This window comes from Hyaloscypha bicolor (assembly GCF_002865645.1).
Source record: "Hyaloscypha bicolor E unplaced genomic scaffold K444scaffold_124, whole genome shotgun sequence".
In the NCBI taxonomy this organism is placed as follows: domain Eukaryota; kingdom Fungi; phylum Ascomycota; class Leotiomycetes; order Helotiales; family Hyaloscyphaceae; genus Hyaloscypha; species Hyaloscypha bicolor.
The window spans coordinates 533,430-557,987 of record NW_020194626.1 but is presented as its reverse complement, the minus strand read 5'-3'; the positions used below and the strand labels follow the sequence as shown (position 1 = coordinate 557,987).

Sequence of the window (24,558 nt, the reverse complement as noted above, 5' to 3'; positions counted from 1 at the left end):
ATGAGCAAGTTGAGTTCGGATGTGGAGGCTCAACAAGAACCAAGCAGTTGAGAGTATAAGTGGGGTCTCGATTTCGTAATTTCGAGTCTTTGTTACGCCGCTTATGGTGAGTCAGGTAAGGTTACTCGTAACTTGCCCGGATCAAAGAGTTCAAGCACATTAATACGGTTATTAATACTATCTCGGCCAGGCTCACTTGAATTCTCGCTTAGCACGCTTTCCAGGTGAGGGAGTTGCTGGTTTTTACGTATTGCCCCCCCTCACCTGGAAAGCGTGCTAAGCGAGAATCCAGGTGAGCCTGGCCGAGCGAGTAAGTGATCCTTGCAACTGCTACCCAACTTAGGTAATACGCCCCAATATGTATTTAAAAATAAAGCTCGGGAACGGGCTTCTACGCAAGCAAGTGAACGACCACGGGAAGCTGAGGGGCACCTTGATCGGCGGTGAGACCAATTATTAGTGCCACGACGGGTAGCTTACCCACGGATAGGGGTTACTAATATCGACCTTAGTCACCTTATCCGGCGGGTATTTTCCCCCTCGGTCTTTCCTTTTTCGTCATTTCGCTTACCTCGAGCGGTCCGAGCCGTAGTTGACGCACACAGCTAAACACCTCGTCCGCTGAGACATGCCCAGTGCTAGTAGGGTGTCCCAGCCTCTACTCTCAATGGATCATGCTCTGATCCCAATGATTCACTACCTGCCCAATTATAATTCCTCGGTGAAGCCCTTACTAGCGCTGGGCATGTCTCAGTTGACGAAGGGACAAACATGCACGAGTCGGCGATACACCAAAATCCGGGCCGAAAATCAACGTTTTCTATATTCACTTCCATAATGGCAATTAAATTTTTATAATTTTATTGAGGGTACTCTTATCGATTGCGCATTACAGTCGAACCTCGGTATAACGATATCAATTTTAGCGCCTTTTTCTAACGATACACCGAGGTATCGTTAAATCAAGGATCACGTGCACATATAATAAATAAGGAAGGACCTTGTTGAAATTAGGGGCCTGAGGCGCCTAATAGGCTTAGTAAGCCCTGGAACCGAACGCCATGGGGCTGTGCACTAGCTTAATACCCTGTCCAGCTGGAATACCCTGTATAGCTGGAATGCCCTGTATAGCTGGAATTGGTTCAGCTGGTATAGGGGTTTAGTGCATGTGATTTAATGGGTTCAGGGCTATATATACGGGCTATTTACCATTGCGGAACAGCAGTCAATTCAGTACGTTTTACTTGGTTTACATTGCAAGCACGTGACCCTAGCTTCTTTACTTAGCTAGTTCAACAGACCTCCGTAGCGCTCGTCGATCAGCTTCTGTCATGCCTCCGTCTCTTTTTGGGCTGTTCAGGAGCTAGAGAACCAGTGGTAAGATTAAGGGGCTGTGATTCGGTGAGATCGATAGCCTAAGAGGTTGTGCTACCAGTGCCAGAGGGCCCTGGAGCATTGATAAATTGCTCCTTCTCTTGATAAATTAGAACGATATACCACCAAAAATTAAAGGTTAGGACCGAAAACCCTTACGATAATCGTAATGCCAAGGATATCGTAAGCCTAAGGCTAAAAAAGTGCGGGACCTTAAGGCCGTATCGTATTACTAAGGATATCGCTATGTCAGGGATCGTTATATCAAGGTTCTACTGTAATTAATGTTGCTTTTTTAAGGGAACATAAGTATGCTGGCTGTTAAAGAAATTAATCGGGGGTTTAATTTTCAGGCTGGATTCGCTAACAAATTTGGCAGGTGTACATCAAGACAACTCCTGCGCCATTGCTAGGAATCATGCTAGGGAATCACGTTCTCGCTTAGCCTTACTCAGATAGCAACTTCTCGCTAGACAGAATTGATCAAGCTTCACAACACACTCAAGATTCCAGCATGCCCAGCAGCCATGTTGCTCCAGAGGACCGGGCGTATTATTTAGGGCTTACATGGCCCCTGCCCACTAATAAGCCACTTTGGACTTCTCACCGCATAATCTACACCAAAAAAAAATCCCATTTTGCTACTCTACACATCTGATTCGCTACTTTTTGCAGTAATATTTAATCACGGAAATGCGTTCCTAGCTGGCGGCTGAACGTATACGCTATCCACTGCGCTACGACACGGCAAGCTTTGCGCTTCAGGATCAATTATACGCGCGAAGTCGCAGCAAATCAAAGGACTTAAATTCCGATCTTGGCTCTCCGATTTGCTAGATTTACTCTCTTAGGAATGCACGGTCTAGTGCAAAGCTGGCCGCAGCGTAAAGGATACTGTACACGGCAAGCGTAATGGGGACCTTAATTGTCGGCGAGACCGATAATTAGTGCCACGACGGATAGCTTACCCATGGATAGGGGTTACTAATACTGTATCGACCTTAATCACCTTATTAGGCCTTTCCCCCCCCCCCCCATCTTGGTCTTTCCTTTTTCGTCATTGCGATCACCCGAGCGGGCCGAGCCTTGATTGGCGCATGCGGCTGATTTATCTGCAGAACATGCATGTACGCGGCAGGCGTGTTGGGTAGAATATTAGTCAGCCTACCTCCCAGCTTAGCTCCAGCGCCCCAAGACCGGGACCGACGATAGAGAAAAGACCATCTTCCTCTCTACTCTCTTTCACAGCCGTGATCAGAAGGCGCACCCAGCTGGGAGGGTGGTCAGCGCACACTGCATAGTCGGCCGCTGTTTGGGGCCTGCGAGCTCGACGTGTCTCAGGGCAGTCTACTTCGACAGTCCGGACTATCCCGATAAGCGCCACCAAAAACGATTCTGCCGGTCTCCACAGCCGCTCACTGTCACTTGGTTGGGGCTTGTACGGTTGCGCAATAAGGAATTATGTTGTTCTAAAACCCTCGTTCTCGCTCACATGCATGCAAATGAAGATATAAATAGAGACTAAAGCACGCTTTATTAACGTAATTGTGATATAATCGACTTCGAACCATTCCCCCACGAGCTTCCATGTCTTGAATCAAGGAGTCTACTGTACCGACCACCGGTTTGAGGAGAGGTAAGGAGAGGATAAAGTTGCAATCTCAGTTAGTAATTTTAATAAAATCCGAGGATTTGGGGATATACTTCTGCCTTATTGTGAGCTTCTAAATGGCAAACCAAACATCTACGTGTCCACAAAAATCACTTTATTTTGAGTCAAGAAGTCATAGCAACGATGTCAGCAGACAAATTTCTAAATAGTGGCATTTTTCAATATTTGACACATATTGCTGACCGGTACACGGCAGGCTTGACTCTCACCAAAATAACTGTAGTTCGAGTTATAGCTCCATCGTAAACGGCGAGAACTGCGTAATCACTGTCAAAGCTCTAAAACACCCTTTACCGCCTTAATTATCGTCGAAATTAAGGGCGGTCCAGACTGTCGAAGCAAACTACCCTGAGACAGCTCGCTGCGAGCTGAACAGAGGATGAGATTTTCTGGTGTCTGAGAAGAGAATAGATTGTTTTGGAGAGGTTCGATGTGACCGACTAGTGCGTAAGACTGGGCCACATCCTGGTGCGTTGTGACACCGACCTTAGGATGCACTGCAGCATATGCAATGTGTCTCTCTCCATTTCCAGAGGTTTATTGTAACACAGCAAGGGTACTCTGTCAATGCCCCACATCCAGAAGCCACCTTGGGGGGCTGCTTTAAGAGTTCTGCTCCATCGTGAGGTAGTCGAGGGCAATTTGATATTGGTTCGAAAATCGCGGCATACAGTCAGCCAACTTCAGGGTGTGTGCCCTCTAGCCTTAGCCCCATGCTATTAGCTAGGCAAGTACCGTGCTTACACAGTGCATTATAGGGATCTTATAGAGCAGTTTATGGAAGAGGCCCAGTATTTACAGGGGCATTACCGTAGGAATGTCTCTCAATCCTGGAAATGTCTTAAAGTGTTTGAAGGCTGTTAGTCACAGGGCCTTTTAGCTTCTGCGCTCACTGTAATAGAGGCTATAGTGGGCCCGAGTGGAGCTCTGGCGTGCATGCCCGGAAATCGCGTGACTTTATGCCGCGATTTGCGGATGCTGTTACAATTCACTTAAGTCTTCCCACACCTTTGCCACATGTCAAATCTAATGAAATTTTCGGGGAAGGTTCGAAAATCTTTCTCTGCTGACCCCGGAAATTAGAGTGCACCATCGTCGACGTTCAATTTCCATTTCTGTTCCTCACCCTTCTTTACTCAACAGTATTCTGCAAGCCTTCCGCAGTCCAACTCATCACAAAATGACTTCCATTTCATCGAAAACAGACCAAATGGCCTCCAAAGCTCCCATGGACCTTGAAATCAGTTCATCAGAAGGAGACAGAAATCAACCAAAATCTCTCCGTTTCAAACTCACGGTATTCTTCCTCTGCGCCGTCACAGTCGTCGGCGCCATGGATGCCGTGATAGTAGGAGCATGCTTAGCAGCCATTGCCGCAGACCTTAAAAGCTCCAGCGTCGAGTCATTCTGGGTTGGAACCTCCTTCCTTCTCGCACAAACAGTTGCTATTCCCATCTACGGTACGACGAGCGAAATATTCGGACGGAAATGGCCTCTACTCACAGCCGTCTCCATTTTCACGTTTGCAAGCATCCTTTGTGCAACTGCAAAGACGGTCGCTTGGTTGATTGGCGCGAGAGCGGTGCAGGGACTTGGCGCTGGTGGAATGATTCAGCTTGTACAGGTTATCTTGTCAGATATTAGTACGATGAGTGAGCGGGGTTTATATATGGCATTTGCAGCCTTGGCTTGGAGTTTGGGAACAAATATTGGGTATGATTATTCGTCTCTGAAATGGATAGACATTGACAATACAACAGCATTCCTATAGGTGGTGCCATAGGCACTTACACAACTTGGCGGTGGATCTTCTGGATCAACATTCCGATATGTGTTATTTCCATAGTTGGACTCATCGCTTGCCTCCATTTACACCAAGATTCTTCCTCTTTCATGACGAAATTAGCAATGGTCGATTGGCTCGGTCTGACAGTCTTCACTTGTGCATCGACGCTATTCCTGGTAGGACTTACTTCTGGAGGTGTCGCACATCCTTGGGGTTCTGCCAAAGTCCTAGCACCCTTGGTTGTGGGCTTCTTGCTTTATCTCGTGTTTATATACATCGAATGGCGTGTAGCTGTAAAACCAATGATGCCCTTGAGGATTTTCAACGGCCGCTCTGCTATCACAGGATTTACGACTAGTTACCTCCAAGGCTTGATAGTTTGGTGTCTCACGTACTACTTTATTCTTTTCGTAAGATAGCTAAATTTACCTCCAAGTTCATACCGGGACAAAAACTAACGAAAATCTTAGTTCCTCGGCGCGATGCAGCACGGCCTACTTCATTCTGCAGCAGAAACAATGACTACTATTGCCTATTCAGCACCAGCTGGACTCGTTGCAAGTATAATTGTAAAGCGGACTGGGAGATTCAAGTATCTAATTGTGATTGGGTGGGCTCTCTTAGTGGCTGGAATGGGGACCAATGTAGGCATTCCTTCCAAAGTTCTTTCGGAGAGTGACTAACATGTGAACCAGGTTACGATGCATCCAGATAGCAGCAAAGCCGTTCTCTATGCTCCCCGCTGTTTAGCATCCATTGGAGCAGGTATTCTATTCCCAATGCCTCTATTCGCTGTACAATCTCGGCAAAGAGGAGAAGACGTTGGCATCGCTACTAGCATCCAAGTCTTTGCTCGCAGTCTTGGCACCTCTTTTGGTGTCGGGCTTGGCGGGGTCATTTTTCAAAATGAATGGACCAAACTCATCTCAAAAGACGATGCACAACAGAAGATACCGGAAGAGATGTTGATACCCGGTAATTTGGCAGAAATTGCATACCAAATCATTAGAGAGTTTCCTGAGCCAGTACAAGAAACTTACCGGTGGTTATATTCAGATAGTCTGAAGACTGTGTGGTGGGTGATGATGGGACTTTCACTTGTTGGCTTCCTGATCAGCTTGACAGCGAGGAATGATGAAGTGAGAGGTGGGCTGTCGGGATCACAAAACTTTCAGGATAAGAATAAATTGGGAGACACAGGAAATGAGGTCCCTTCCAAATGATGCTAGGACAGTAAGTGACTGGAAGCTGTGAGCAGGATGTGAAAAATATATACTTGTATGTCACTTAGCTTTAGCAGGACCTAGATTCTTTGTTAGAAAATTGCCAACCAAAAAGTTTTACAGACCTTCTCGATATATCTCACACCTACTGAGACACTATCTATGTCTTTAAATTTGGCGTTATCGTAATGAAGGCAAGTTAAACAGTTCACAATTATCTTTCTGTTTCACTCTCTCATCCCGCTGGGTAAATGGTGTTTTGCTAGAGCAACTAGATATTCTTTCATTAGAACCGGCTTGCCGGACTCGGTGCCTCCTAAAACAATATCGCCAGCTTGAGAATGATTGCCACGATGAGTCAATTCGGACCTGGGAGGCGGACGAGTAACTAAATATAGCTTATTTTATTTGTTACTTATTTAGAATAGAAAATAAAGTTAAAAACCAGAACATGTTAAATTCACCAAATTTCTGAGAGGCTAAGGTTTAAGGAGCTATTGGGGAAAGTGGGCTAAAGTGCTATCCGCATATCCTATCCTTTACTTCTCTTCTGGCTAGCACAGGTGCTGGGCATGCTGGAATCTTGAGTGTATTGTGAAGCTTGATGAATTCTGTCTAGCGAGAAGTTGCTATCTGAGTAAGGCTACAGTCGGTCCGATCCAAAAGCGACAAAAAAAAAAAAAAACCACCACAATACTAATTGATATAAATCGTATTAATTAAAACTATACTATATACTCTAGGAATTAATTCTATGTTCTCAAAATTATAATATCTTTATTATTAAGGGTGATATAATTCACGTGATTAAGCGAGCAAATATATTCGCGTTTTGTATGGTCGTTTTTTTACTTTGGTTGTCACGTGACTGCCCCCCTAAGTTGACTGCTTTTCCACGATTATATTAATACCTCAATAACCACAAACCCAATCAAGTGCCCTTTTTGAATACTTCCAATAGCTACCTCTATGAGCCTTCAGAAACGCAAGCGAGCTAATTCAATTCTTGATTCAATCACAGTTCTCACCATAGCTAAAGAAGCTGCAATCCAAGCAACTATCGACGAACGGCATGGGAAACCCTCTAATATAGAGGATAATTCTGATAATTCTGATATTTCACAAAGTAATGAAGTAGAGCTTGAAGATTCAATGCTCTTTTGGGTTCAGCAGAAGCTTTTTATTAGTGGTAATAAGACGATTATTTTGGAGAAGCCTATATTTGCAAGCGAGATCAGAGACTTGTAGAACAGACTAGTAAGTTTCTTATCTCAAGTAAGGCTTATGGATTTAGTTTGGCCAAAATTAGCTTGAATCCCATATAATTATGGCCCTACTATATATATAATACGTATAGTACCAGAGAAAGCTATATTTAATATTTAGGAAGGTTTTTCTAAGTTTATAGGGCTTAAATATTAATATTATATTAATAATAAGGCTGGTGAGATGCTGCGATCTTCCCTTGAAGTACGGGCTCACGTGACCTTAGCGAGCAAATATATTTGCGTTTTGTATGGTGAAAAATCAAAAAAAAGTAAAAAGGGTCCGTGCACTTTAAACCTCGATTATTAATGAACCACAAATCGTATCAAAAATCTGATTAATAGGTATTTTTCGCCTGGTCCTACTCTATAATCGCATTACTTAGTATTAATTAATTGGGGTTGTGGTTGAAAAGTTATTATGGGCGTAAAAGAGCGACCGTTTTGTCGCTTTTGGATCGGACCGACTGTAAGCGAGAACGTGATTCCCTAGCAACCCGGAAAAAAATACTCAAGCTACTCAAGTAACTCTAGAATAGTCTTAAGTAGAGTATATAATTAAGAAATATTAGAAAGTGCCTTTTAAGTCTCATTTTATTATAATTAGAACTTGGCTTAATTATAATAATAACTTATTATTAAATTTAGAATATTTGTAACGGCACTGGCTGGGGGCCATATGGGGTGGCTATTACATGACTGGTTTTACCTAGCTAGCCGGCGTTTCAGTGGTTTTAGCTAGTACTTCCCTTCTTTTATCCCCTTTCCTTCTCTCTCTCTCCTTCTTTTCTTTAGCTTAGTATTTTCAATACATGAGATTCTTGGATCTTTGAGCCATGGCCCTTGCCTCGATCCCGCCGTCACAATATTATTAAGTAAGCTCTTTTAGTAAAAAAGAAATTAAAATAACAAATATATAAGACTTAAACTCAAGACTAGTTTACTTGAAATAAAGCTATTTATTAAGAGGAAAGGAGAAAAGAGAAGAGCTGTATATATAGGAGGTGTACTCGCTAAGGCATAGCCGAGTGCAAGTGACCGCCCGCGTGACCGTCTCCAAATCCCCACTATATTCGTCCACTCCTCCCTAGCAGTCGTCCCGAGTAGTAAACCCCTAATTAACGTGCAAACAACCTACTAACTAGCTATCGTACCTTTGCGAACCGAAGACAGCAAACGAGGAAGTATTGCACGTGATTTACCTCCTCTCGCTCAATTATAGCTCCCGCCGCTCTGCTAAGACAATGCCGGGCCGGAACACTACCGGGTTCGGCACCTATCACTTTAACAACCATGGATAGCTATGCCTTGGACAGAAGCGTGCGTATTTATACCCCCTGCCCTTCTAGAGCTCTACCGTGAGCTAAGGGGAGCAAGTGAAGCGCCGTACGGACGGTACGGAGTGGAACGAAGACGTGGCGGCGAGGGTACGCACCGTAAGGTGGTAGTGAAACTAAGGACAGTGATTCCGGTATGTATAGCAAAGTCCGCGACTATAAGGCTCCTTGTTGTAGCAGTAAAAACAGCCCTTGTCCACCTTTACAGTCGAGACGAATAGAGGACGAAGCAGGAGTAAAGGGAGTTGGTGACGCAGGTGCAAAGGAGCAGAGCTTGACGCAAGTGACGTACGTAGCTGCGAAGGCACGTATAGTAGGGGAGAGGAAATTAAAAGAGACAAAGGTGAAGGGGGCGAAGGCGAAGGGTCGTCTAGTAGTAAATCGAGCTCTACTAAAGCCTCGTTCGGTACTACACCTAGCTCTCTTGTCAGCGGTTCGGCTAAGCCCCTATCATGAAGCGAGACGCTAATTCCAGGGCTTCATAATCAACGCCACCCCACCATCACCACGTTTCCCTCTCCATCTTTCAGGTTCAGGAGCCTGCTCAGCAACCTTCGTAATATGGCCGAGTCAAATGGTTGCAAAGGACAGATGTTCACGCTTTTCCCGGAGCTACCGAAGGAGATCCGACTCCTGATATGGAACGCGGCTCTCCCCGGACCGAGAGTCGTGCATCTCCAGCAACGAAAACTGAAGAGCACGATTAGAGAGTGGGAGCAGAAGACTGGGAGGTCATGGCCGGTCTTCCCCGGCGAAATGAGGGCTGTGAATGAAGCAGCGCGAGATACTGGCACGTCTGGCATTGAGGAAAGTTTCGAAGCCGATCGGGATCGAAGATTCCAACGGCGGGTAATGCGCCACCGGATCAACGAGGCTCTCGGCGCAGATGGACCTCCTTCGACTCGATATCGAGGAGCTCATATGCTTGGTCTCTACTCAGACTCCCCCACCCCGGAAATGACCCTAGTCAATCGCGAGGCTTACGACGTTGTTTCCAAATCGTATCCTAGGGTATTCTCAGGACCGGCCTCATTTGCGCAAACATGGTTTAACGGTGTCCTTGATACTCTATATATCCGAAATGACACCTACTGGGTGTATCCCTTAGGAGGACCGATCTTTGACATCAACGACGGCTTTCCAGTCTTGGATGTCGAGAATATGCGGAAGGTTAAGAAATTGGCGATATGGCGGGATTTAGGCTGGACGAATAACGCTCCTATGAGGCAACGACCGTTAACAGAAGATTGGACGGCACCTGTGCTGAAGTTGTTTGGTGGTGTTGAGGAGCTTGTTTTAGTTTTGCATCATTATGGAGATGAGGGGGAAGAAGAGGATCAAGCAGTGCATCTCATTGACCCGATTTGGGTTGATGAAGCATTGGAAAAGTATAATAGGATTATTGCGGATCCGAAGAGTGGGGATACGCTTGAGGTGAAGGCGATGGATATTGGGGTTAGCGGGGAAGAGCTTGATCTTGAGTTGCTGGAGGAGTATAGGCAGAACTTTGGGGAAGGCAAACCGAGCTGGACTATGCCGAGATTTGTTGAGAAGGTTGCTGTTACGGAGGGGGTGAGGAGGAAGCTGGATGATGCGAAGAGGAGGGCTGAGATGGCGCTCAAGGAGCGGGGAGTAGCTGGGATTTAATGTTGAATTATGGAGGATTCTCTTGCTCAAACTATGAAATATCATCTGCCACTCCCTTATTCTAGGGTAACGAGCTTACCAAGAACCCTCATGAAACTCAGCTTACGACTCCAGAAGCAAACTTCCTGGGTCTGGTTTATACAACCAGATATGTCCCAATAGAGTAAGCCTGCAAACTCGAAGCTCAGCCTGCCTCGATCGGCGGTAACTAATCATCTTACTTTAGCAGCACCGATAGGACGCGTAGTTCTTTCTGCTTAACTATGAACCAACACCCTCACCCCTTTACTCTCATCCCTCACCACCGGGAAGAACTGATCCCTCACAACATCCACATCCCTTCGATCCGTCTCCCACAACTCCAAGACCCCCAGATCCCCCACCTCCCTAACCTCCCACTCCTCGCCCCTCCCACCGAAGCTACCAAACAGCCCCGCAACAAAAATATACAACTCAACCCACGCAAGGTTGAACCCCAAACAGATCCGACTTCCGCCCGAAAACGCAACCATGTATCTATCCAGTTTCCCATCCGGGTCGTCAAGCCACCTCTCTGGGCGGAACTCGTGTGGATAAGGGAAGATGTCCGGGTTTAGATGGAGCAGCACACTGGTCATGGACACCGAGGTGCCAGCCGGGATTGTCCACTGCCCACACTGCATGGGCGAGTCCGGCGAGATACGCGCAAGACGCATGGACACACAGTGCGAGAGTCTCAGCGCCTCCTTAATCACAGCCGTCAAGTATGGCAGTCTCTCCAGCTGAGAAAGGAGGTCCGGTAAGCTGAGCTCTGCACGCTTGATGCGAGTGAGTTCTAATTTCAGGGGGCGCAGTACGGAGGGGGAGGAGAGCAGGTGTAGAGTTAGGACTGTGATGGTCCAGGCTACGCTGTGTGAGCCTGCGACAACGACGAGGAGTGCTTCGTCTATGAGGCGGGCGGTGCTCTTCTCTTTTGATGGGAGGTCGCTTTGGAGGAGAGTGTGGAAGATTGTTTGCTTGTCTGCCGCTTTTGTTCCTTCTGCTCGAATGGACTCGATCTGTTCCGCTATTTTCTGTGTGTCGCTAGTTAGTATTTTTGCGGAAAGAGATGGATGGGAGGGAGAGTACCGCTTTTACACGGAGTTGAATGTCGAACTCGCCGATGAGAGAGGAAATGAGGACCGGGAGAGAGTTGATGAGACGAGGTATTATTGGGAAATGGCGGAATAGGGGAACCATCGCTGCAGATTTCAAAGATTTCGTGGAAAGCCAGGGGTCAAATGCTTCATCTTCGAGACGGTTATTAGATTTTCCAAAAGCGAATTCGGTGACGATGTCTAGAGCTGTCAGCTAAGTATGTGCTTAGATATGTGATGGTAAAATCGTACCGTTTGAGGCCGCCGAGAGTGCATGTAGCACATTGACTACCTTGCCGGAATCTTTCAGCTCTTCCAAACGACGATTGAGGGTACCAATTCTTTCTTGCACGCGAGGCAACAATCTCCTTGCACTCTGTTTTGAGAAGAAAGGATTGAGTGCGGCTCTTCTGTTCCGGTGGAGTTCTTGCTCGGGACTTGCCAACAACCCACCATCGAGCACCAACGCGTCGGTATGCCATGGATCTCTGTTCCGTTTCTGAGAGGGTCCTGCGTAAAGAGTATGGTAGAACTCTGGGTCTGAGACGTGAAGCTCGTGGGGATTAATGCGGACTATCGGGCCGTATTGCTCGTGAAGAGAGCGGATTTTCCAGAGATATTGGCCTCGGAGGGGGATCTCGTAGTAGAACTCGTACCTGGTTTGGTTAGAAAGACAGCATTCAGATTGGGAACATTTATTCAGCCGCTGGGAAGCGACGGTTCAAGAGCTCGAGACATACCAGTAAGTCAGAGCAGCAAGCTTGGGGCCTGGAAAGTGGGAGATTGGACTGAAGTAAAGGCGCCAAAAGCCCAGGTAGACAATGTAAAGTACTGTTGAAATACCAGCCAACGCCACGGCAGGGACGATGTCCCTAAAAGATGACATGTCCGTCATTGCGAGAGAAAAGTGAACCCGGCGACCAAAGACGCGGATCAGCCCGACTGAGAGTCTCAAAAAGATCCCATGCTGAAGCGATGGTGACACGACAGCGACCTTAATTTTCAATGGGAATATGGAGAGGGGAAATGCTGAGCTGTCACTGAGCTAGCTGTCACTGAGCTGGCACTGAGCTGGCACTCACCTCAGCTGACAAACACGTGACCACGTGACCTATAAACTTCCTCGATTTCCTATGGCCCTTCCAACTCCTTCTCCTTAGCTTAGAATTCTAGTAATACGAGCTTTCCACTCCTGATCGCTTGATACGTTGAGTGTACCGTAACATGAGCATACACTTTGGCATGCATGATTTTTTCACCTTCACTTTTCGTAAAATATATTCACGAGTGTAAGACATATCTGCTCTCGCTTTTCTAGATCCAACAATTCGGGCTTGGATATACGCTCGCTCGAGGTGAGGCATTGAAATACTTAGTTCATGGAGTGAATGTTGTGGATAGGAATTCTGAACTGGGATATTGAAGTAAAAACTTGTGATGAATGTTGAAGTTGGACTGAGTTGCTGAGGGATAGTGAATCTCGGAAAGTCTATTCAATGGAGAGTTAGCCAAGTACGGTACATTAAAGATCTGACTTAAGTAGTGGGTTTCTGGAGAGCCGTTCGAAATGCCCAATTTGAGTTCACACGTTATTCCTCTTGCGCCTCCTTACCAACCCTCCGAATCCACCTCCGAATCCTCAACCCCAGCATTTCTTTCCTCTCCATGACTCCTATCCTGACCAGCCACTTCACCGCAGCCTTCCATTCCCGCCCTTCGACCCTTCCTCCCTCCTCTCCCTTCAGTCCAGCAATCAGCTCTTCAGCATCAATATCACACAGGCACGTGACCAAGTCTCCCCCAACCAGCCTTCTGAGCCAGATCCTTTGGTTGGGCGGCAAGCAGACCGAAAGAGTTTTGCGGAACAGTCGAAGAGCGACGACCTTATCGAGAGAAATATAACCAGAGAAATCTGCTGGAGAATCTCGGTTGGAAGACCTTCAATCCCACCCTTCCCTGTTCTTTCCTTCGAAATTTCTCCTCCTGATACTTCCAGCTTCGCGGCCGGGAGCTCAAGATTCATCTCCGGAACCCCCTCAACGAGCGTCAACACACCCAATCCGTCACACCAGAAACGTTAATCGGATCCGCGCAGAACTGCTGTCATTCTAGTCAGCATTACTTCACTTCCTCATCAACTTCCGCTCCGGCTGGGTCTTGCAAGGTAAGATTGAAACTCACCTCATCCCCTCTCCCTACTTCCCAACAATCATAGCCCTGTAACCTCGCCCCAAAATAATCGTGCTCCCACCCAAGTCCATACAGGCCACAATCCCCTCTCCCCTCTTTTCCTTCCACCGTACCCGCATATTGGAATCCCCCTGTCTACACAGTCCTCTGTACAACGCTTCCAACCCCTCGCTCCCCGGGCAACTCGCTTCGCAATCTCAAGACAATAATCCTGAACAGAGAACAGATTCTCCCCCTCCCTTTCCGCATCGAAAACACGGAAATCCTCGCCTTCGATAAAGAAGGCCGGGCGGGGTCTTCAGCCGAGTCCCAGTCAGCGGGGCTCTGACACCAATCCATGTCCGGGAAAGAAGAGTGCCTGAGAAGCCCCCGTACGACCTCCCCAAGAGGCGCGCTTTCTCCAGCCAAGTCGTGTCTGCGAGCGCAGAGGGGATGGCAGCATCTTCTTCACACCCGATGGTTTGAAACGGAGAGCCGCAGAGAGTGCAGTACACTGCTGGGGGACTCATTTTGTTTTCTTGAATAATAATAATTAATTTTTTTATTTAAAAAAAAGGCAACCAGAGCTCGCAGAACTAATCAGGAAGCAAGGATCATCAAAGTTCGGATTTGAAAATTTGTAAGGGGGGATGATTAAGTGAAAGTTCGCTCCTTCTCTGTCAGGTACAGTACGTGCATCGCCACACTGACACTCCACAGATCTGTTGTGGCTGTGGTGCTGCGGCGTTTCTCCGGCATTACTCTCTAGCAGGTGAGGGTTATTATTCTAGCTCTCTCAAATAAGCTATATCAGGAAACTGAAGTTGGCTTTAGCGACGTAGTTGCCAACAATTATGGGGGATTTGAAGTCTGCTATATGCACCAAAAGAAGGTATGTAAAATAAGCGAATAATCTGACAATTGCATGAACAAGGCAGTATTTGGCATGTAATTAGGCTTCAAGTATGAGGGTAAAGTTGATATAGATTGAGATGTCTAAAGTACAAGAAGTGCGGTTCAGTGGAGGGTTTATATGCCTCTGCATCTGAGCTAACCTAAAGGGGAGAATCACGTGTATGGCAATTGACATAGCCAGCGTGCCAACCAGAACTTTGGATTCAGTAATAACTTGCACGTAATAATGTTTAAGTTAGATGTGCTACAGTCTAAGGTCTGGTAACGAATTCGAACACTTCCTATTCTTACCAAAGGAAGTGAGGGACATGATGTGCAAAGTCAGCATCTCACCTGGCAGTCTCTGAGAAGAATGGATGTCAGGAGGCTGGCTATGCCTCACTTCAACGCCGAAGGCACAAACCTTTGATAAGTGAATCTCCCGGCACAAACAGTCCCTTCAGAACTCTTGTCAAAGACATTACTGTTGTCAAAGGCCCGACGAAGCGCATTTAATTTGGAATCAGAAATTCGAAATGCGGTCTGGATACGGCAAGAGGGCTCTCTTACACAGACGGTTATTCACACTTGCTGTCAAAAACCCCACTATTGTCAAAGACCCGACGAAATACCTATAAATCAAAATCAAAATCAAAATCAAAGATTTGAGCTGTAGTCTAGATACTAATAAGACAAAGATCCAATATACCAACTTGGCCGAATTAAATGAATATTATATTGCAACTACCCCCGGGCATCTTCCCGTCTCCTCTTTGAAGCCTCTCAAGATCTGGAGCCACGTCTTCTGCTCGACGGACACAATTTACCCACATGCTAGTTCGCTGCTTGAAAGAGTAGGAACGACTGACAAGATTTGTATCCTCCTGACCCATCGGCTCGACCTCGAGGAATAGTAGATGTATCCAAGATCTTGTAATCTTAAATGCCAATGCTTGAGGAGCGATTCTGTGGAGCCGAAATGGCGGCAAAAGTAATAACGCTCAGCAAGTGTACAAAACGGGCGATCGCGTATCGAGACTGAGATCTGCGGAGAGGATGGGATTGAGGAAGTGTCTTCAGTTAGAAAGAGTGGATGGAGGAATAGATCAGCGTTCATTTGAGTGAGGCCTTTGTAACTTGGCAGCTAACTCGGCTACAGACTGTGGATACATAGCGGCACTGACCTGTTCTGTAAACAGGATAGAGGTGGAGGGATTTTAGGAGATATCTCCGATCTCAATGGAGCGAATAGAGATCTCCCTTCAATACAGGCTATGAAATTCACTCGCGGACTGTGGATACCAGTTCTGACGCCTCAATGGTTGGCAATAGCCGATTACTCCCCGCAAAGAAGGATTTCGAAATTTCCAGAACAGTGACGGGAGAGCTTGAGCCTTGAGATTGCAAGAGATTGCCGATAAGGTACACGCACGCATGTCAGTCTAGAGCTGGGACTGGCTGGGTGCCTCGGCGCATGATTATGTGCTTCTTGATTCGCATCGATAGCAGATTCGAGATACCGTTGATGAAGATGAGTGTTCGGATGATGCGGAAGGTTGGGAGACCCCTGCGAGTTTCCGTGGCCGTGGTTCGAGGTGCAACGGTCAACTATCCGTTGATAAGCCCTGATCGATGCACTGGGCTGATGTACTGCGCTGACATGACTGAGTGTGAGGGGTGCTGTATGGATGGTGTATCAAAAGTTGCAGCCACTGACGAAATTGCGATTTAAGATCTCACGACTAATGTGCACGTACTGGGCTGATCACGGGTGTTGAACATGGGAATCTTTGGTTTTTGTTTCGGTCCTAGTACAATTCAAGTCATGAAAATGAAACAATCAGAACACTTTTGTACCTTGGAGAAACTTCTTTCCTTGCAATAATAAAACTAATACCAAGGATGAATTACTTGTTGCCCAGTTGTCCAGCCTTGTGAACAAATCTGGGTTAATCCACATCAGGCTCGGTACACTTGAGCCTGCAGGCACGATTTCGGCTTTTAGATGTCGCTTATCAAACTTTAGATGAAGAAAAAAAGAATAGGATTGTCTGGAGGACCCCACTTTCTCCATGCCGTAAAAGAAAACGTTGCGACTCGATGCAGATTTAACCAGTGTGTGAGGTACTTTGCGGATGTATCCCACAGCTGAAGATAGTAAAGGGCTCGTCCAATAGAATTTTCCTCTTACCGCTGTTTGCCTTGTCCAAGCCTTGCTGTAGAGGAGCAGATTGAGATAACGGCCTCGTTGGTGGGCCGCCCATGCATGCAGGTCGATAGAAGCCAATGCGGGGGATGCCCTCATTCTGCCTGGCAGCGGAGGGCGGTGAGGGGAGGGCCAGAATTCATTGGCATCCAAAGACATCTCGAATGCGGTTTGAAGGGCTTGGTCGTGCATATGCATGCAGCCTGACCTTGCTTTAAATCGGCGCGGAAGCCACACAGCTTGTGATGCTGACATCCACCTCGATGTTGGATTCAGGAGGTCGAAGTCGCCGAGTGTAACCTGCGAGATGTCGGGGGTGTGGTCTTTGCTCGGGAAATTGTAATCGATCCCATGACGAAGTCAGGGCGATTAGGTGATGATCTTGTTTGAACGCCAGGATTCAGAGGCCGAGGGGTGGCAAATGGGAGCGCATTGCTACGAGTCAGAGGCTCTAACCGGGCGAAGTCTGGGTGTCCCAGATCTTCTAGAAAGGGTGTGGAGGGACTGAAGGCAGATGCGATCGATCGTTTTGAGGCCTCTTGATGATGCAAGTCTCCTGATAGGCCTTTACGGCAACCTAATCCATTGCTCGCGAGTCGTGCCCGGCGAGGTCTTTCTTCGCGAATGAGAACTGGCGGGTTGCAAGTGCATCCAAGTCGGCAACGGGTTGGTTTTCCTGACGGAGCTGGCTACCAACCACAGTTGAGGGCTTTGGCTGAGTGGTTGCCACTTGCTAGAGTCGTGTTGTGGTTCGTCCACAGGATCAATGTCGGTGGGAGGAGGAAGGCTGGAAGGCTGGAAGGCGAAGAGGAGTCGAGGAAGGCCCGCTTTGCTCTGGGACTCTGGGAGGCGCTGGCTCTGCACTTGGCACGCACCAGGAGAGAAGGCTGTGAAAAACATGCAAATGAAAATTCGGTGGCAGGGGCATTTGTGCAAGCGTGGGTAGGCACATAGGGCTAGCATCCAACAGGCCAAGCTCGAACTCACCCAAGTGGAGCCCGCAAGGTTTTGGGAGCAGAAGTGCCAGGGTGGTGGACCGTCAGAAAAGAGTCCGTCTGGAGCTTGACGTTATGGAAACGCAGATGCCATCATGGCCTCCAATTTTTCAGAAAGGGCCACGAGAGGGCGTTGTAAATTTATCTTGTGAGGGTGTCTCCCAGGGGCAGCCAGACAAGAAAAGGGGTGGAATGGCCGTTGCATGCAAGAACTGTCCCGCCGACCAAGGGCTTGAATTGGAGGAGCGGCATTTCCTTTTGTGGCTTTCCTTTTGATCATCAGCCTTCTCCGACGCAAGCTTCCGACGAGGTTTCAACCGCTTGGCGGCGTGGCTTGAGCTTCAATTTCTCTCCGGACGGCGGACAGCGCCTTACTCTCCTGAGTCTGTGTCCTGAACGTCACCAGCGATGATCTTAACTGTGGCCGTCAAGCTCAGGGAGGAAACATCTGCTCAAAGCTCCAGTTTTCCGCCCAGGTTCTGCTTCGTATCCCTCGATGGCTCATGGTTCATGCTCATGGTTCATGCTCATGGCTCATGTCTTTCTAGACGGCGGTGGTTCATTCGTCACGTCTCGTCACGTCTAAAATAGCCTTTCACCCTACTCGCCAGATTTAAAATGGTCGCCAATCAGAGGGGGTTTGCTGTTGCTTTGGCCACCAATACGGGAGCTTGTGGCCAAAGCTCGCCCTGCTCTGCTCAGTGCTCAGGCCTGATCCTCAAGGAACAAGGCAAAGCTGTTTTAGTTTCTTCGGTAGAGCGAGCACCACATGGCTGCCGTGGACTGGGCCCGCCGACAGAAGCAACAGGAGCAGTAAGCTTGAGCATCCAGCGAACCTGCTTGCGTGGAGATGCGGTCGTCATCATACAGTAATGTATTTGACTTCATGGGCGAGCAGACACGAGGGGAAGGTGCATCCATCCCCATGGCTTGCCGCTAAAGTTAGGCCCTCGCTTCCAGGCTTCCAGGCTTCCATGCTTCCATGCTTCCCAGTGCCCAGTGCCCACAACCCTCCCGACGCTCCCCCCTGCAGCACTTGCCATCAGCGCTCACCTGGGCCTGCCGTTCCCAAACCCACTACTACTGCCTGCCACTGCCACTGCAAGGCCCATCGCATACTCGCTTTCTCCTTCCTCCCTCCCTCCCTCTCCTCTCTCCTGTCGTCTGCCTCGTGCCCTCGTCGTCGCCTTCTCGGCCGCTTGAAACATCTCTCGGATCTGCCAACCATCTCTCTCCTTCACCCAACTTCATCCTCCGAGCCTCCCATCACCACTCTCTCCACCACGATCTCCAGCCTCAACATTCCCATCCTGTTCTATCCCATCCCACACCCATCGCCCCTTTCACCCCCATCACCCCCCCGCCGTGCAGGCACGACATCATCCGCAGCTCTCTGTCACAAATAAACAACAACCCCCGTTGCGCAACCTCCTCGTCCGGGATCACGAGTCACCATCACACTGCACGCATTCCTCGCCCCCTTCGCTCTCCACTCCCATTTCCACCAGGATTGCCACTGGTTAGACCACTGCAGCAGCGTGCAGCGAGATTGAGCCAGCTTTCCTGAAATAGCGGTGTTGTGTGTCGGTGCATTATTTGCGTCCCTTACCGCCTCCAAACGCCGCCCGTTCGCAAGGCCTCTCTACTGGCCACTGGGGAAAAAAGAATAATCTGCGGCCTGGAATCCTGGCATCTCCAGCTCCCTGTGTCACTACCACGCCATCTCACAATCCGACGCAGCTCCCTGTCCAATAACAGAATTAACCCGTCGCTTCCAAGATCAGCGTGCAGGAACACAACAAACCAGACCCTTTCTCTTACAGAGCTGTCGCAAACACTCTCATCCGCCCCGGCAACTCACGATCTTCGAGAATCTCTCCTGTCGCAACATCCTCCGCCCTTCCTCCTTCGATATTTGATGATCGCACATCGAAAGTTGCAGCCATGCCTTACAACACTCGTCGAAAGTCGCTCTCTCTGCCATCCCTAGGCATCCACCTACCTGTCACTCATGCTTCACGAGCGGCCGCGCGACTCTCACCGCCTTCTGCCGGTCCAAATTCTGAGATACCTCCTTCGAAAAAAATAAAGCGGTCGCATGAAGAGTCGCCATCGATGTCACCTCCTCCAAAGCGAGTCGTTGTCAAGTACGAACACACCCCACCACCGTCACCCGAGGCCGATGCGGATGATTTGGAGGATGAGGCGAAACCAAGGGAGATAGATTTGGAGGGGATCAACGACGAGATCGTGGAAGGAGTTATCATTCAGTTACAAAAGACCGGGAACAGACCCCACTTAGTCAAGGAACTGGCTGCGATATTGTCTCAGAGCGTCAAAATTGTCGAACAGTAAGTCATTCTCTCAAATCTCCGAGTACAAGGCTAATATCCATAGGTCTGCGAACCCTTCAGCGATTATTTCATCACGACTTTCCACGTACTTGAAGCGACCATGGACGGCGTTGGCGCCTTGTCCGGTGGCGAAGGAATTAGAGACGGTCCATCCGCGAAGAACGTACTTCTACTTAACGACTTACCAACATCAACCTATTCCCGACCCAACTACAATCCAGTACCCCTCGAGAGCGATAATTTCACCTTCAATATCGAGTGCAGCTTCGAGGTCCGATGAAGCCGATGCCGAGAGGAGGAGAGAATTGTCACCATCACCAGAAGTCGACCTCTCATCACCAGAGTTCGATGACGTCGAGATGGTATCACCTACTACGCCATCAGGTTCCTTCTCTTCTGGACGGGTTGACCGAATCCCTCGGAATCATCGCGCAACATCGCCACCTCTAGAGAAGGACGAGAAGGAGTTTACACAAACAGCAGTCGGCATGCAGAAGCGAAAGTTCAGTGGCGACGTTCAGATGAGTGGAGTACCTTCGGAGATGGGAGATCATCCTACGAAGAGCGTGGAGACCGACGCACTATTTGGAGAGGGAAGAGGCTTGAATGTATTAAATACCGCAGTGTTCATCAGCAGTCCAGCGATGAAGCCAAGCTTGTCACTCAGTACGACGAAGCGACCGTTCGAGGATTCAAACGACCTATGGGGACGAGTCGAGAGCACGATGGACTGGGACATGCGGAGTCCTGAGAATGTGGAGCTAGAAGAACTGGACGGCATGTTCGACGATCTGTGAGACGACTTTGATTTTCGATTCAATTCTTGTATTTGCTCTCTCTCAACCCCCTTTTGCTTTGCCATATCGCTTCTCATATCTGTCGAGCTAGAGGATACAGGAAGGAGCGCTAGCTATTCTTATCTAGTTTCACCTTTTCACGACGCTGTCTTTTTATCATCGATATCATATGGGATGGGTTCAGAAGTGTAGTGTGTTGTACGATCAGGAAGAGAGCAAGAGCGAGAAATATAAAAGGAACGGAAGGGAAAGGAAGAACAAAAGTCAGCGTCAACTTTCAGCGTTTTGATTTGAGGGAGGGCAAAAGTAGATGAGATGTGTTGCACGGATCGATCGAGAGACCACGGGGGATATATCTTACATCTTACATTGGCATGTCTGGCGTTTTGGAGCGATTATTGGTCATTACATGTGTAGATATATGGGAGGAGCAGTGATGCTTTGCGTCGCTGTGTGCGTGCGTCTTTGGGGCGTATGGGGGAGTAGCAGAGAGCCTGAAATGAAGAGACATCTCCACCTATCTTTTGCCTCCTTTCTTTGTCGAGGTGTCGCGTGAGGCTTTTTTTTTGGGGGGGGGGCCAAGCGTGTCGTTGCCTTCTTCGGTAGACCGGATGTGGTGATGTCAAAAAAAAAATTTCTTCCATCGAGGGTAAAATGTAAATAATGGGTCAATATCGGGATTCTTCGGGATCAAAATGCCTCGCCTGAAAAAATAGGGGGCGTTCGAGGCGGGTGTTTTTATCACGTGATGAGCAGCTTTTGCCTCGTAGTTGAGGGCGACTCGAGGGGGGGGGGGTACTAATTGCGCGAGTCTCCTGCTGCTCTCTGCGCCTTACCGTCATGGACCACAGGAGCCAACGTGAAAGAATCAAGTGGGGCTCGGGAACTGACGTCAAGGATGGTAGGCAGAGTCAGGTGGGAGGTGTGTTGATGCTAGGTTGCTTACTTGCTTACTTACTTAGTTAGTTAGTTAGTATAAAGGAAGGAAGGAAGTCAGGTGTGGTTTTCGCGAGGAGAAGGGTTGGGGAGAGGGAGATTGGAAGGGTGGGTTGTGAGAGGGGATGGGATGGGTGATAGTAGTGATGTGTTGGCAAACAAGAACAAACGGGGATTCTGGAATTGAACGAGGGCCCGCCAGGTGTTTCCTCGCGCAGCTGAACTTCGGCGTGCTCAAGCTCCCCATCTTTTGCTTTCCCTGCGGGTCTAGTCCTCGAGCTTCTGTTTGCTATGGGAATCTTCAAGGCCGATTTCGATGTGATTTTGCTTCTCCTCAACGGATTTCCCTCAGTCCCTCTCTGCGCTTGCTTCAAAAGTCTGCATGACCACACAACAGTAGACTTTCTTACGCAACGAGCTTAACGCTCGCCGCCCATTGCTTCCAACGTCAAGTCCGAGAAGTTAGGCAGAGCTCAGGGATGGTAGTGGTGAGGTGGCGACAGGAATGCAGTGTTGAGAACAAGAGCTCAGCACTCATCCGGGGAAGTGGTCGCGTTACCTTCTCCTCAACCAAGCTGAGTGGAGAAACGGAAGATGAGTTTGGCCAAGACCTTGATTTTCACCGCCTTTCGGTATTTGATTTAAGTGGGTTCGAAGGCGGAGCTGGTTGCTTCAAGGGCAAGGACAACGTCAATACGATTGGATGCTGCGATGAGGTGCAGTTGATGTTTGAATGCTCTATTTATACCCAGCAGAGGAGGCGCTGTGAGGTTGCGGCTCTGCTGGGCAATTAAAATGCGAGCGGAGAGAGGAAGCTGCCGCTTGCCTGTTCCGATAGAGGAGTGTTGGGGATGAGGGGTAAGGGGTGGCAAGTGCCAGCAGGAATTCCTATAAAAGAAGCAGCAACGCGCATTTTACTGTACGTGTCAACTAACAGGCGACAGCGCCTCAGACCCCTTGGCTGGGACTCCTTTTCTGAGATCTGTGAGGGCTGGATTTGGATCCTTATCTTATACTGCATATTTGGTCGAGGGGAGCGAAGTTGAAAGTTTTATCATGCGAAGGATTGACCGGAGGCGCGGGACTCTTAGTGAGAGGTGCTGAGTGATAGCGAGTGATTGGTTGACAACAACAAGGAGAAGACAACTTTAGAAGGAAGTGCGGAGACAGGGTAGTTCCTAGCTCTTTCTTATTTGGCAGAACTGGTAAGTAGAAGTGAGAAGTCTTGCAACCCCCTCACTCACACTATAATGATATACGCAAGCTGCGAAAGCCGTCTCCTATTCTATCCCACTTCCGTATAGTCTCTATTCTCCTTTTTCGTTATCAACTTGAACAATTTGGAGAATAGTTACTTCCTTTATTACTAAAGATGTGGAAAGCGCAGTTCAAACATTTGCACGTGATTAACGTTTTCGCTTAAAAGATAGGAGAGCGAAGCGCAAATAAATAGAAGCGAGGTTGCAAAAACTGCAAAAAAATATTGGATTTTTGTGTTTCGGCAACAAGGAGGCCACCCCAGTATGCTGGCGCTGTACCTCAGATATGACTTTTCGTAGTTCGTCCTATTAAATCCTCCCACCACTGTCGAGACGGGTAGCTGACCGCCATGAATGCCCGTTTGTAGTCCGGTGGGATCCGGATCGGCTGTTAGTGATGGCAATTTTCCAGGTTGCGCAAACACTAAAGCCTTGCATACCTATGCCAAGCAGAAACATTTACGAAAAAGAACTTATTCAATTATATGAGACCCCAGATTTCGATTGGAATTTCGGCTCGCAGAAGGGTTTCTCCGAGATCCGAGGCTTTGTCTTTCGCGAATAACGCAAGTGGGATGATTGACGAGCAGAATAAGGGACAAGAGTTAAGACTTTGGCAATTGCAGGTACATTTATAATCCTTCTTCTTCCTCCGAGCTAGCCCATGCTAATTCCTCTCAGTATTGAGATGCCGGATCACTCTCTTGAGACAATTTCCTTCCCTAGCGTCTTTCTGATTGCCTCTTTCTCTTGCCACCCAGCATAAAGTTTCCTGTATTAGTGACGCGATCCCGGAATGGCACATTAGCTGGTGGGGTATTCGCTATCCTAGATGGGGGAAGAAGATACCGTGTAATAATCAGGGGCTGGATGCCTATGACGAAAGTGAGGCGGGACATTCTGTGAGAAACAAAACAATCACATAGGAGCGAGAGAGATTTGCCGACAGGTTGATAAAGTCGTTCGCATACATCTTCGAGTAATCCAATGCATTTTGAAGGAAAGACGAGGCAAATGTAGCAGTACATTTCATTGAGGCGGGTGGTTGGAAGTAGTAGAAGCGTCAGATGTTTCTCAGCCCATAGAGCGTAATGAGAATCATAAAGGCGACGGTGCTATTGTTGCTTGAATAGAGAGGTGCCGTGATGTTGACTTCTTTAATCGAATTTTTCTCGCTGAAAAGGCCATTCCGGAGTTGCAAGCTTGATGGCGAGGGTCTGAGCCGACTGCTGATAGGGAGAGCATCGAGCACCTGGGTCAATCACGAGAATGGTTCTCCGTGTGGGCGGACGAGGGGATCTGCGAGGACCGAGACGTTGACGTTGAGGAGGCGCCACCTGAAGGCTGTTCAACACTGTGACCCCGTCCGTGTGCAGCAGATTCTTGGCGCGATTGGAACAAATGGAATGCTGCGCCAGCTTCTACTGTTGAGTGATTGCTTTTGCACTCGGTTGGTGGCCATGATATGATAAACAAGTCCACCAATTGAGAGCAAATCTAGCTGCAAAATTTCAATGATGAGGTACTGT

General features: G+C 48.2%; 6 protein-coding genes across 6 annotated transcripts; 4 read left to right on the top strand and 2 right to left on the bottom strand.

Moving 5' to 3' along the window:
* Positions 1–4,274: 4,274 nt before the first annotated feature.
* K444DRAFT_654821 (MFS general substrate transporter) lies at positions 4,275–6,055 on the top strand (the record flags this gene model as incomplete). The annotated part of the gene is made up of 4 exons (XM_024885962.1): positions 4,275–4,759; positions 4,807–5,242; positions 5,303–5,476; positions 5,528–6,055. 4 exons carry the CDS (start codon positions 4,275–4,277, stop codon positions 6,053–6,055), a joined length of 1,623 nt encoding a protein of 540 aa, XP_024732653.1.
* Positions 6,056–8,836: 2,781 nt separating this feature from the next.
* On the top strand, positions 8,837–10,762 carry K444DRAFT_666429 (uncharacterized protein). Its single transcript, XM_024887186.1, has one exon. The coding sequence runs from the start codon at positions 9,219–9,221 to the stop codon at positions 10,302–10,304; it is 1,086 nt and encodes a 361-aa protein (XP_024732652.1). The 5' UTR covers positions 8,837–9,218; the 3' UTR covers positions 10,305–10,762.
* On the bottom strand, positions 10,433–12,338 carry K444DRAFT_694891 (cytochrome P450). The gene is made up of 4 exons (XM_024887876.1): positions 12,160–12,338; positions 11,672–12,075; positions 11,412–11,620; positions 10,433–11,356 (listed from the first exon to the last, which is right to left on the bottom strand). Exons 1-4 carry the CDS (start codon positions 12,312–12,314, stop codon positions 10,562–10,564), a joined length of 1,563 nt encoding a protein of 520 aa, XP_024732651.1. The 5' UTR covers positions 12,315–12,338; the 3' UTR covers positions 10,433–10,561.
* Positions 12,339–17,099: 4,761 nt separating this feature from the next.
* Positions 17,100–17,795, bottom strand: K444DRAFT_78719 (uncharacterized protein). Its single transcript, XM_024888711.1, has one exon. The coding sequence runs from the start codon at positions 17,649–17,651 to the stop codon at positions 17,256–17,258; it is 396 nt and encodes a 131-aa protein (XP_024732650.1). The 5' UTR covers positions 17,652–17,795; the 3' UTR covers positions 17,100–17,255.
* Positions 17,796–18,470: 675 nt separating this feature from the next.
* On the top strand, positions 18,471–19,614 carry K444DRAFT_78670 (uncharacterized protein). Its single transcript, XM_024888710.1, has one exon. The coding sequence runs from the start codon at positions 18,666–18,668 to the stop codon at positions 19,248–19,250; it is 585 nt and encodes a 194-aa protein (XP_024732649.1). The 5' UTR covers positions 18,471–18,665; the 3' UTR covers positions 19,251–19,614.
* A 13-nt stretch (positions 19,615–19,627) lies between these two features.
* K444DRAFT_537457 (uncharacterized protein) lies at positions 19,628–20,834 on the top strand (the record flags this gene model as incomplete). Its single annotated transcript, XM_024875466.1, has 2 exons — positions 19,628–20,034; positions 20,081–20,834. 2 exons carry the CDS (start codon positions 19,628–19,630, stop codon positions 20,832–20,834), a joined length of 1,161 nt encoding a protein of 386 aa, XP_024732648.1.
* Between the last annotated feature and the right edge of the window lie 3,724 nt (positions 20,835–24,558).

Coding starts and splice junctions, on each gene's coding strand:
- K444DRAFT_666429 (XM_024887186.1), top strand. CDS start 9,219: ATGGCCGAGTCAAATGGTTGCAAAGGACAGATGTTCACGCTTTTCCCG.
- K444DRAFT_694891 (XM_024887876.1), bottom strand. CDS start 12,314: ATGACGGACATGTCATCTTTTAGGGACATCGTCCCTGCCGTGGCGTTG. Junction 11,621..11,671: donor ACTCTCGGCGGCCTCAAACG/GTACGATTTTAC, acceptor TGACAGCTCTAG/ACATCGTCACCGAATTCGCT. Junction 11,357..11,411: donor TTCAACTCCGTGTAAAAGCG/GTACTCTCCCTC, acceptor AGCGACACACAG/AAAATAGCGGAACAGATCGA.
- K444DRAFT_78719 (XM_024888711.1), bottom strand. CDS start 17,651: ATGCTAGCCCTATGTGCCTACCCACGCTTGCACAAATGCCCCTGCCAC.
- K444DRAFT_78670 (XM_024888710.1), top strand. CDS start 18,666: ATGCTTCCCAGTGCCCAGTGCCCACAACCCTCCCGACGCTCCCCCCTG.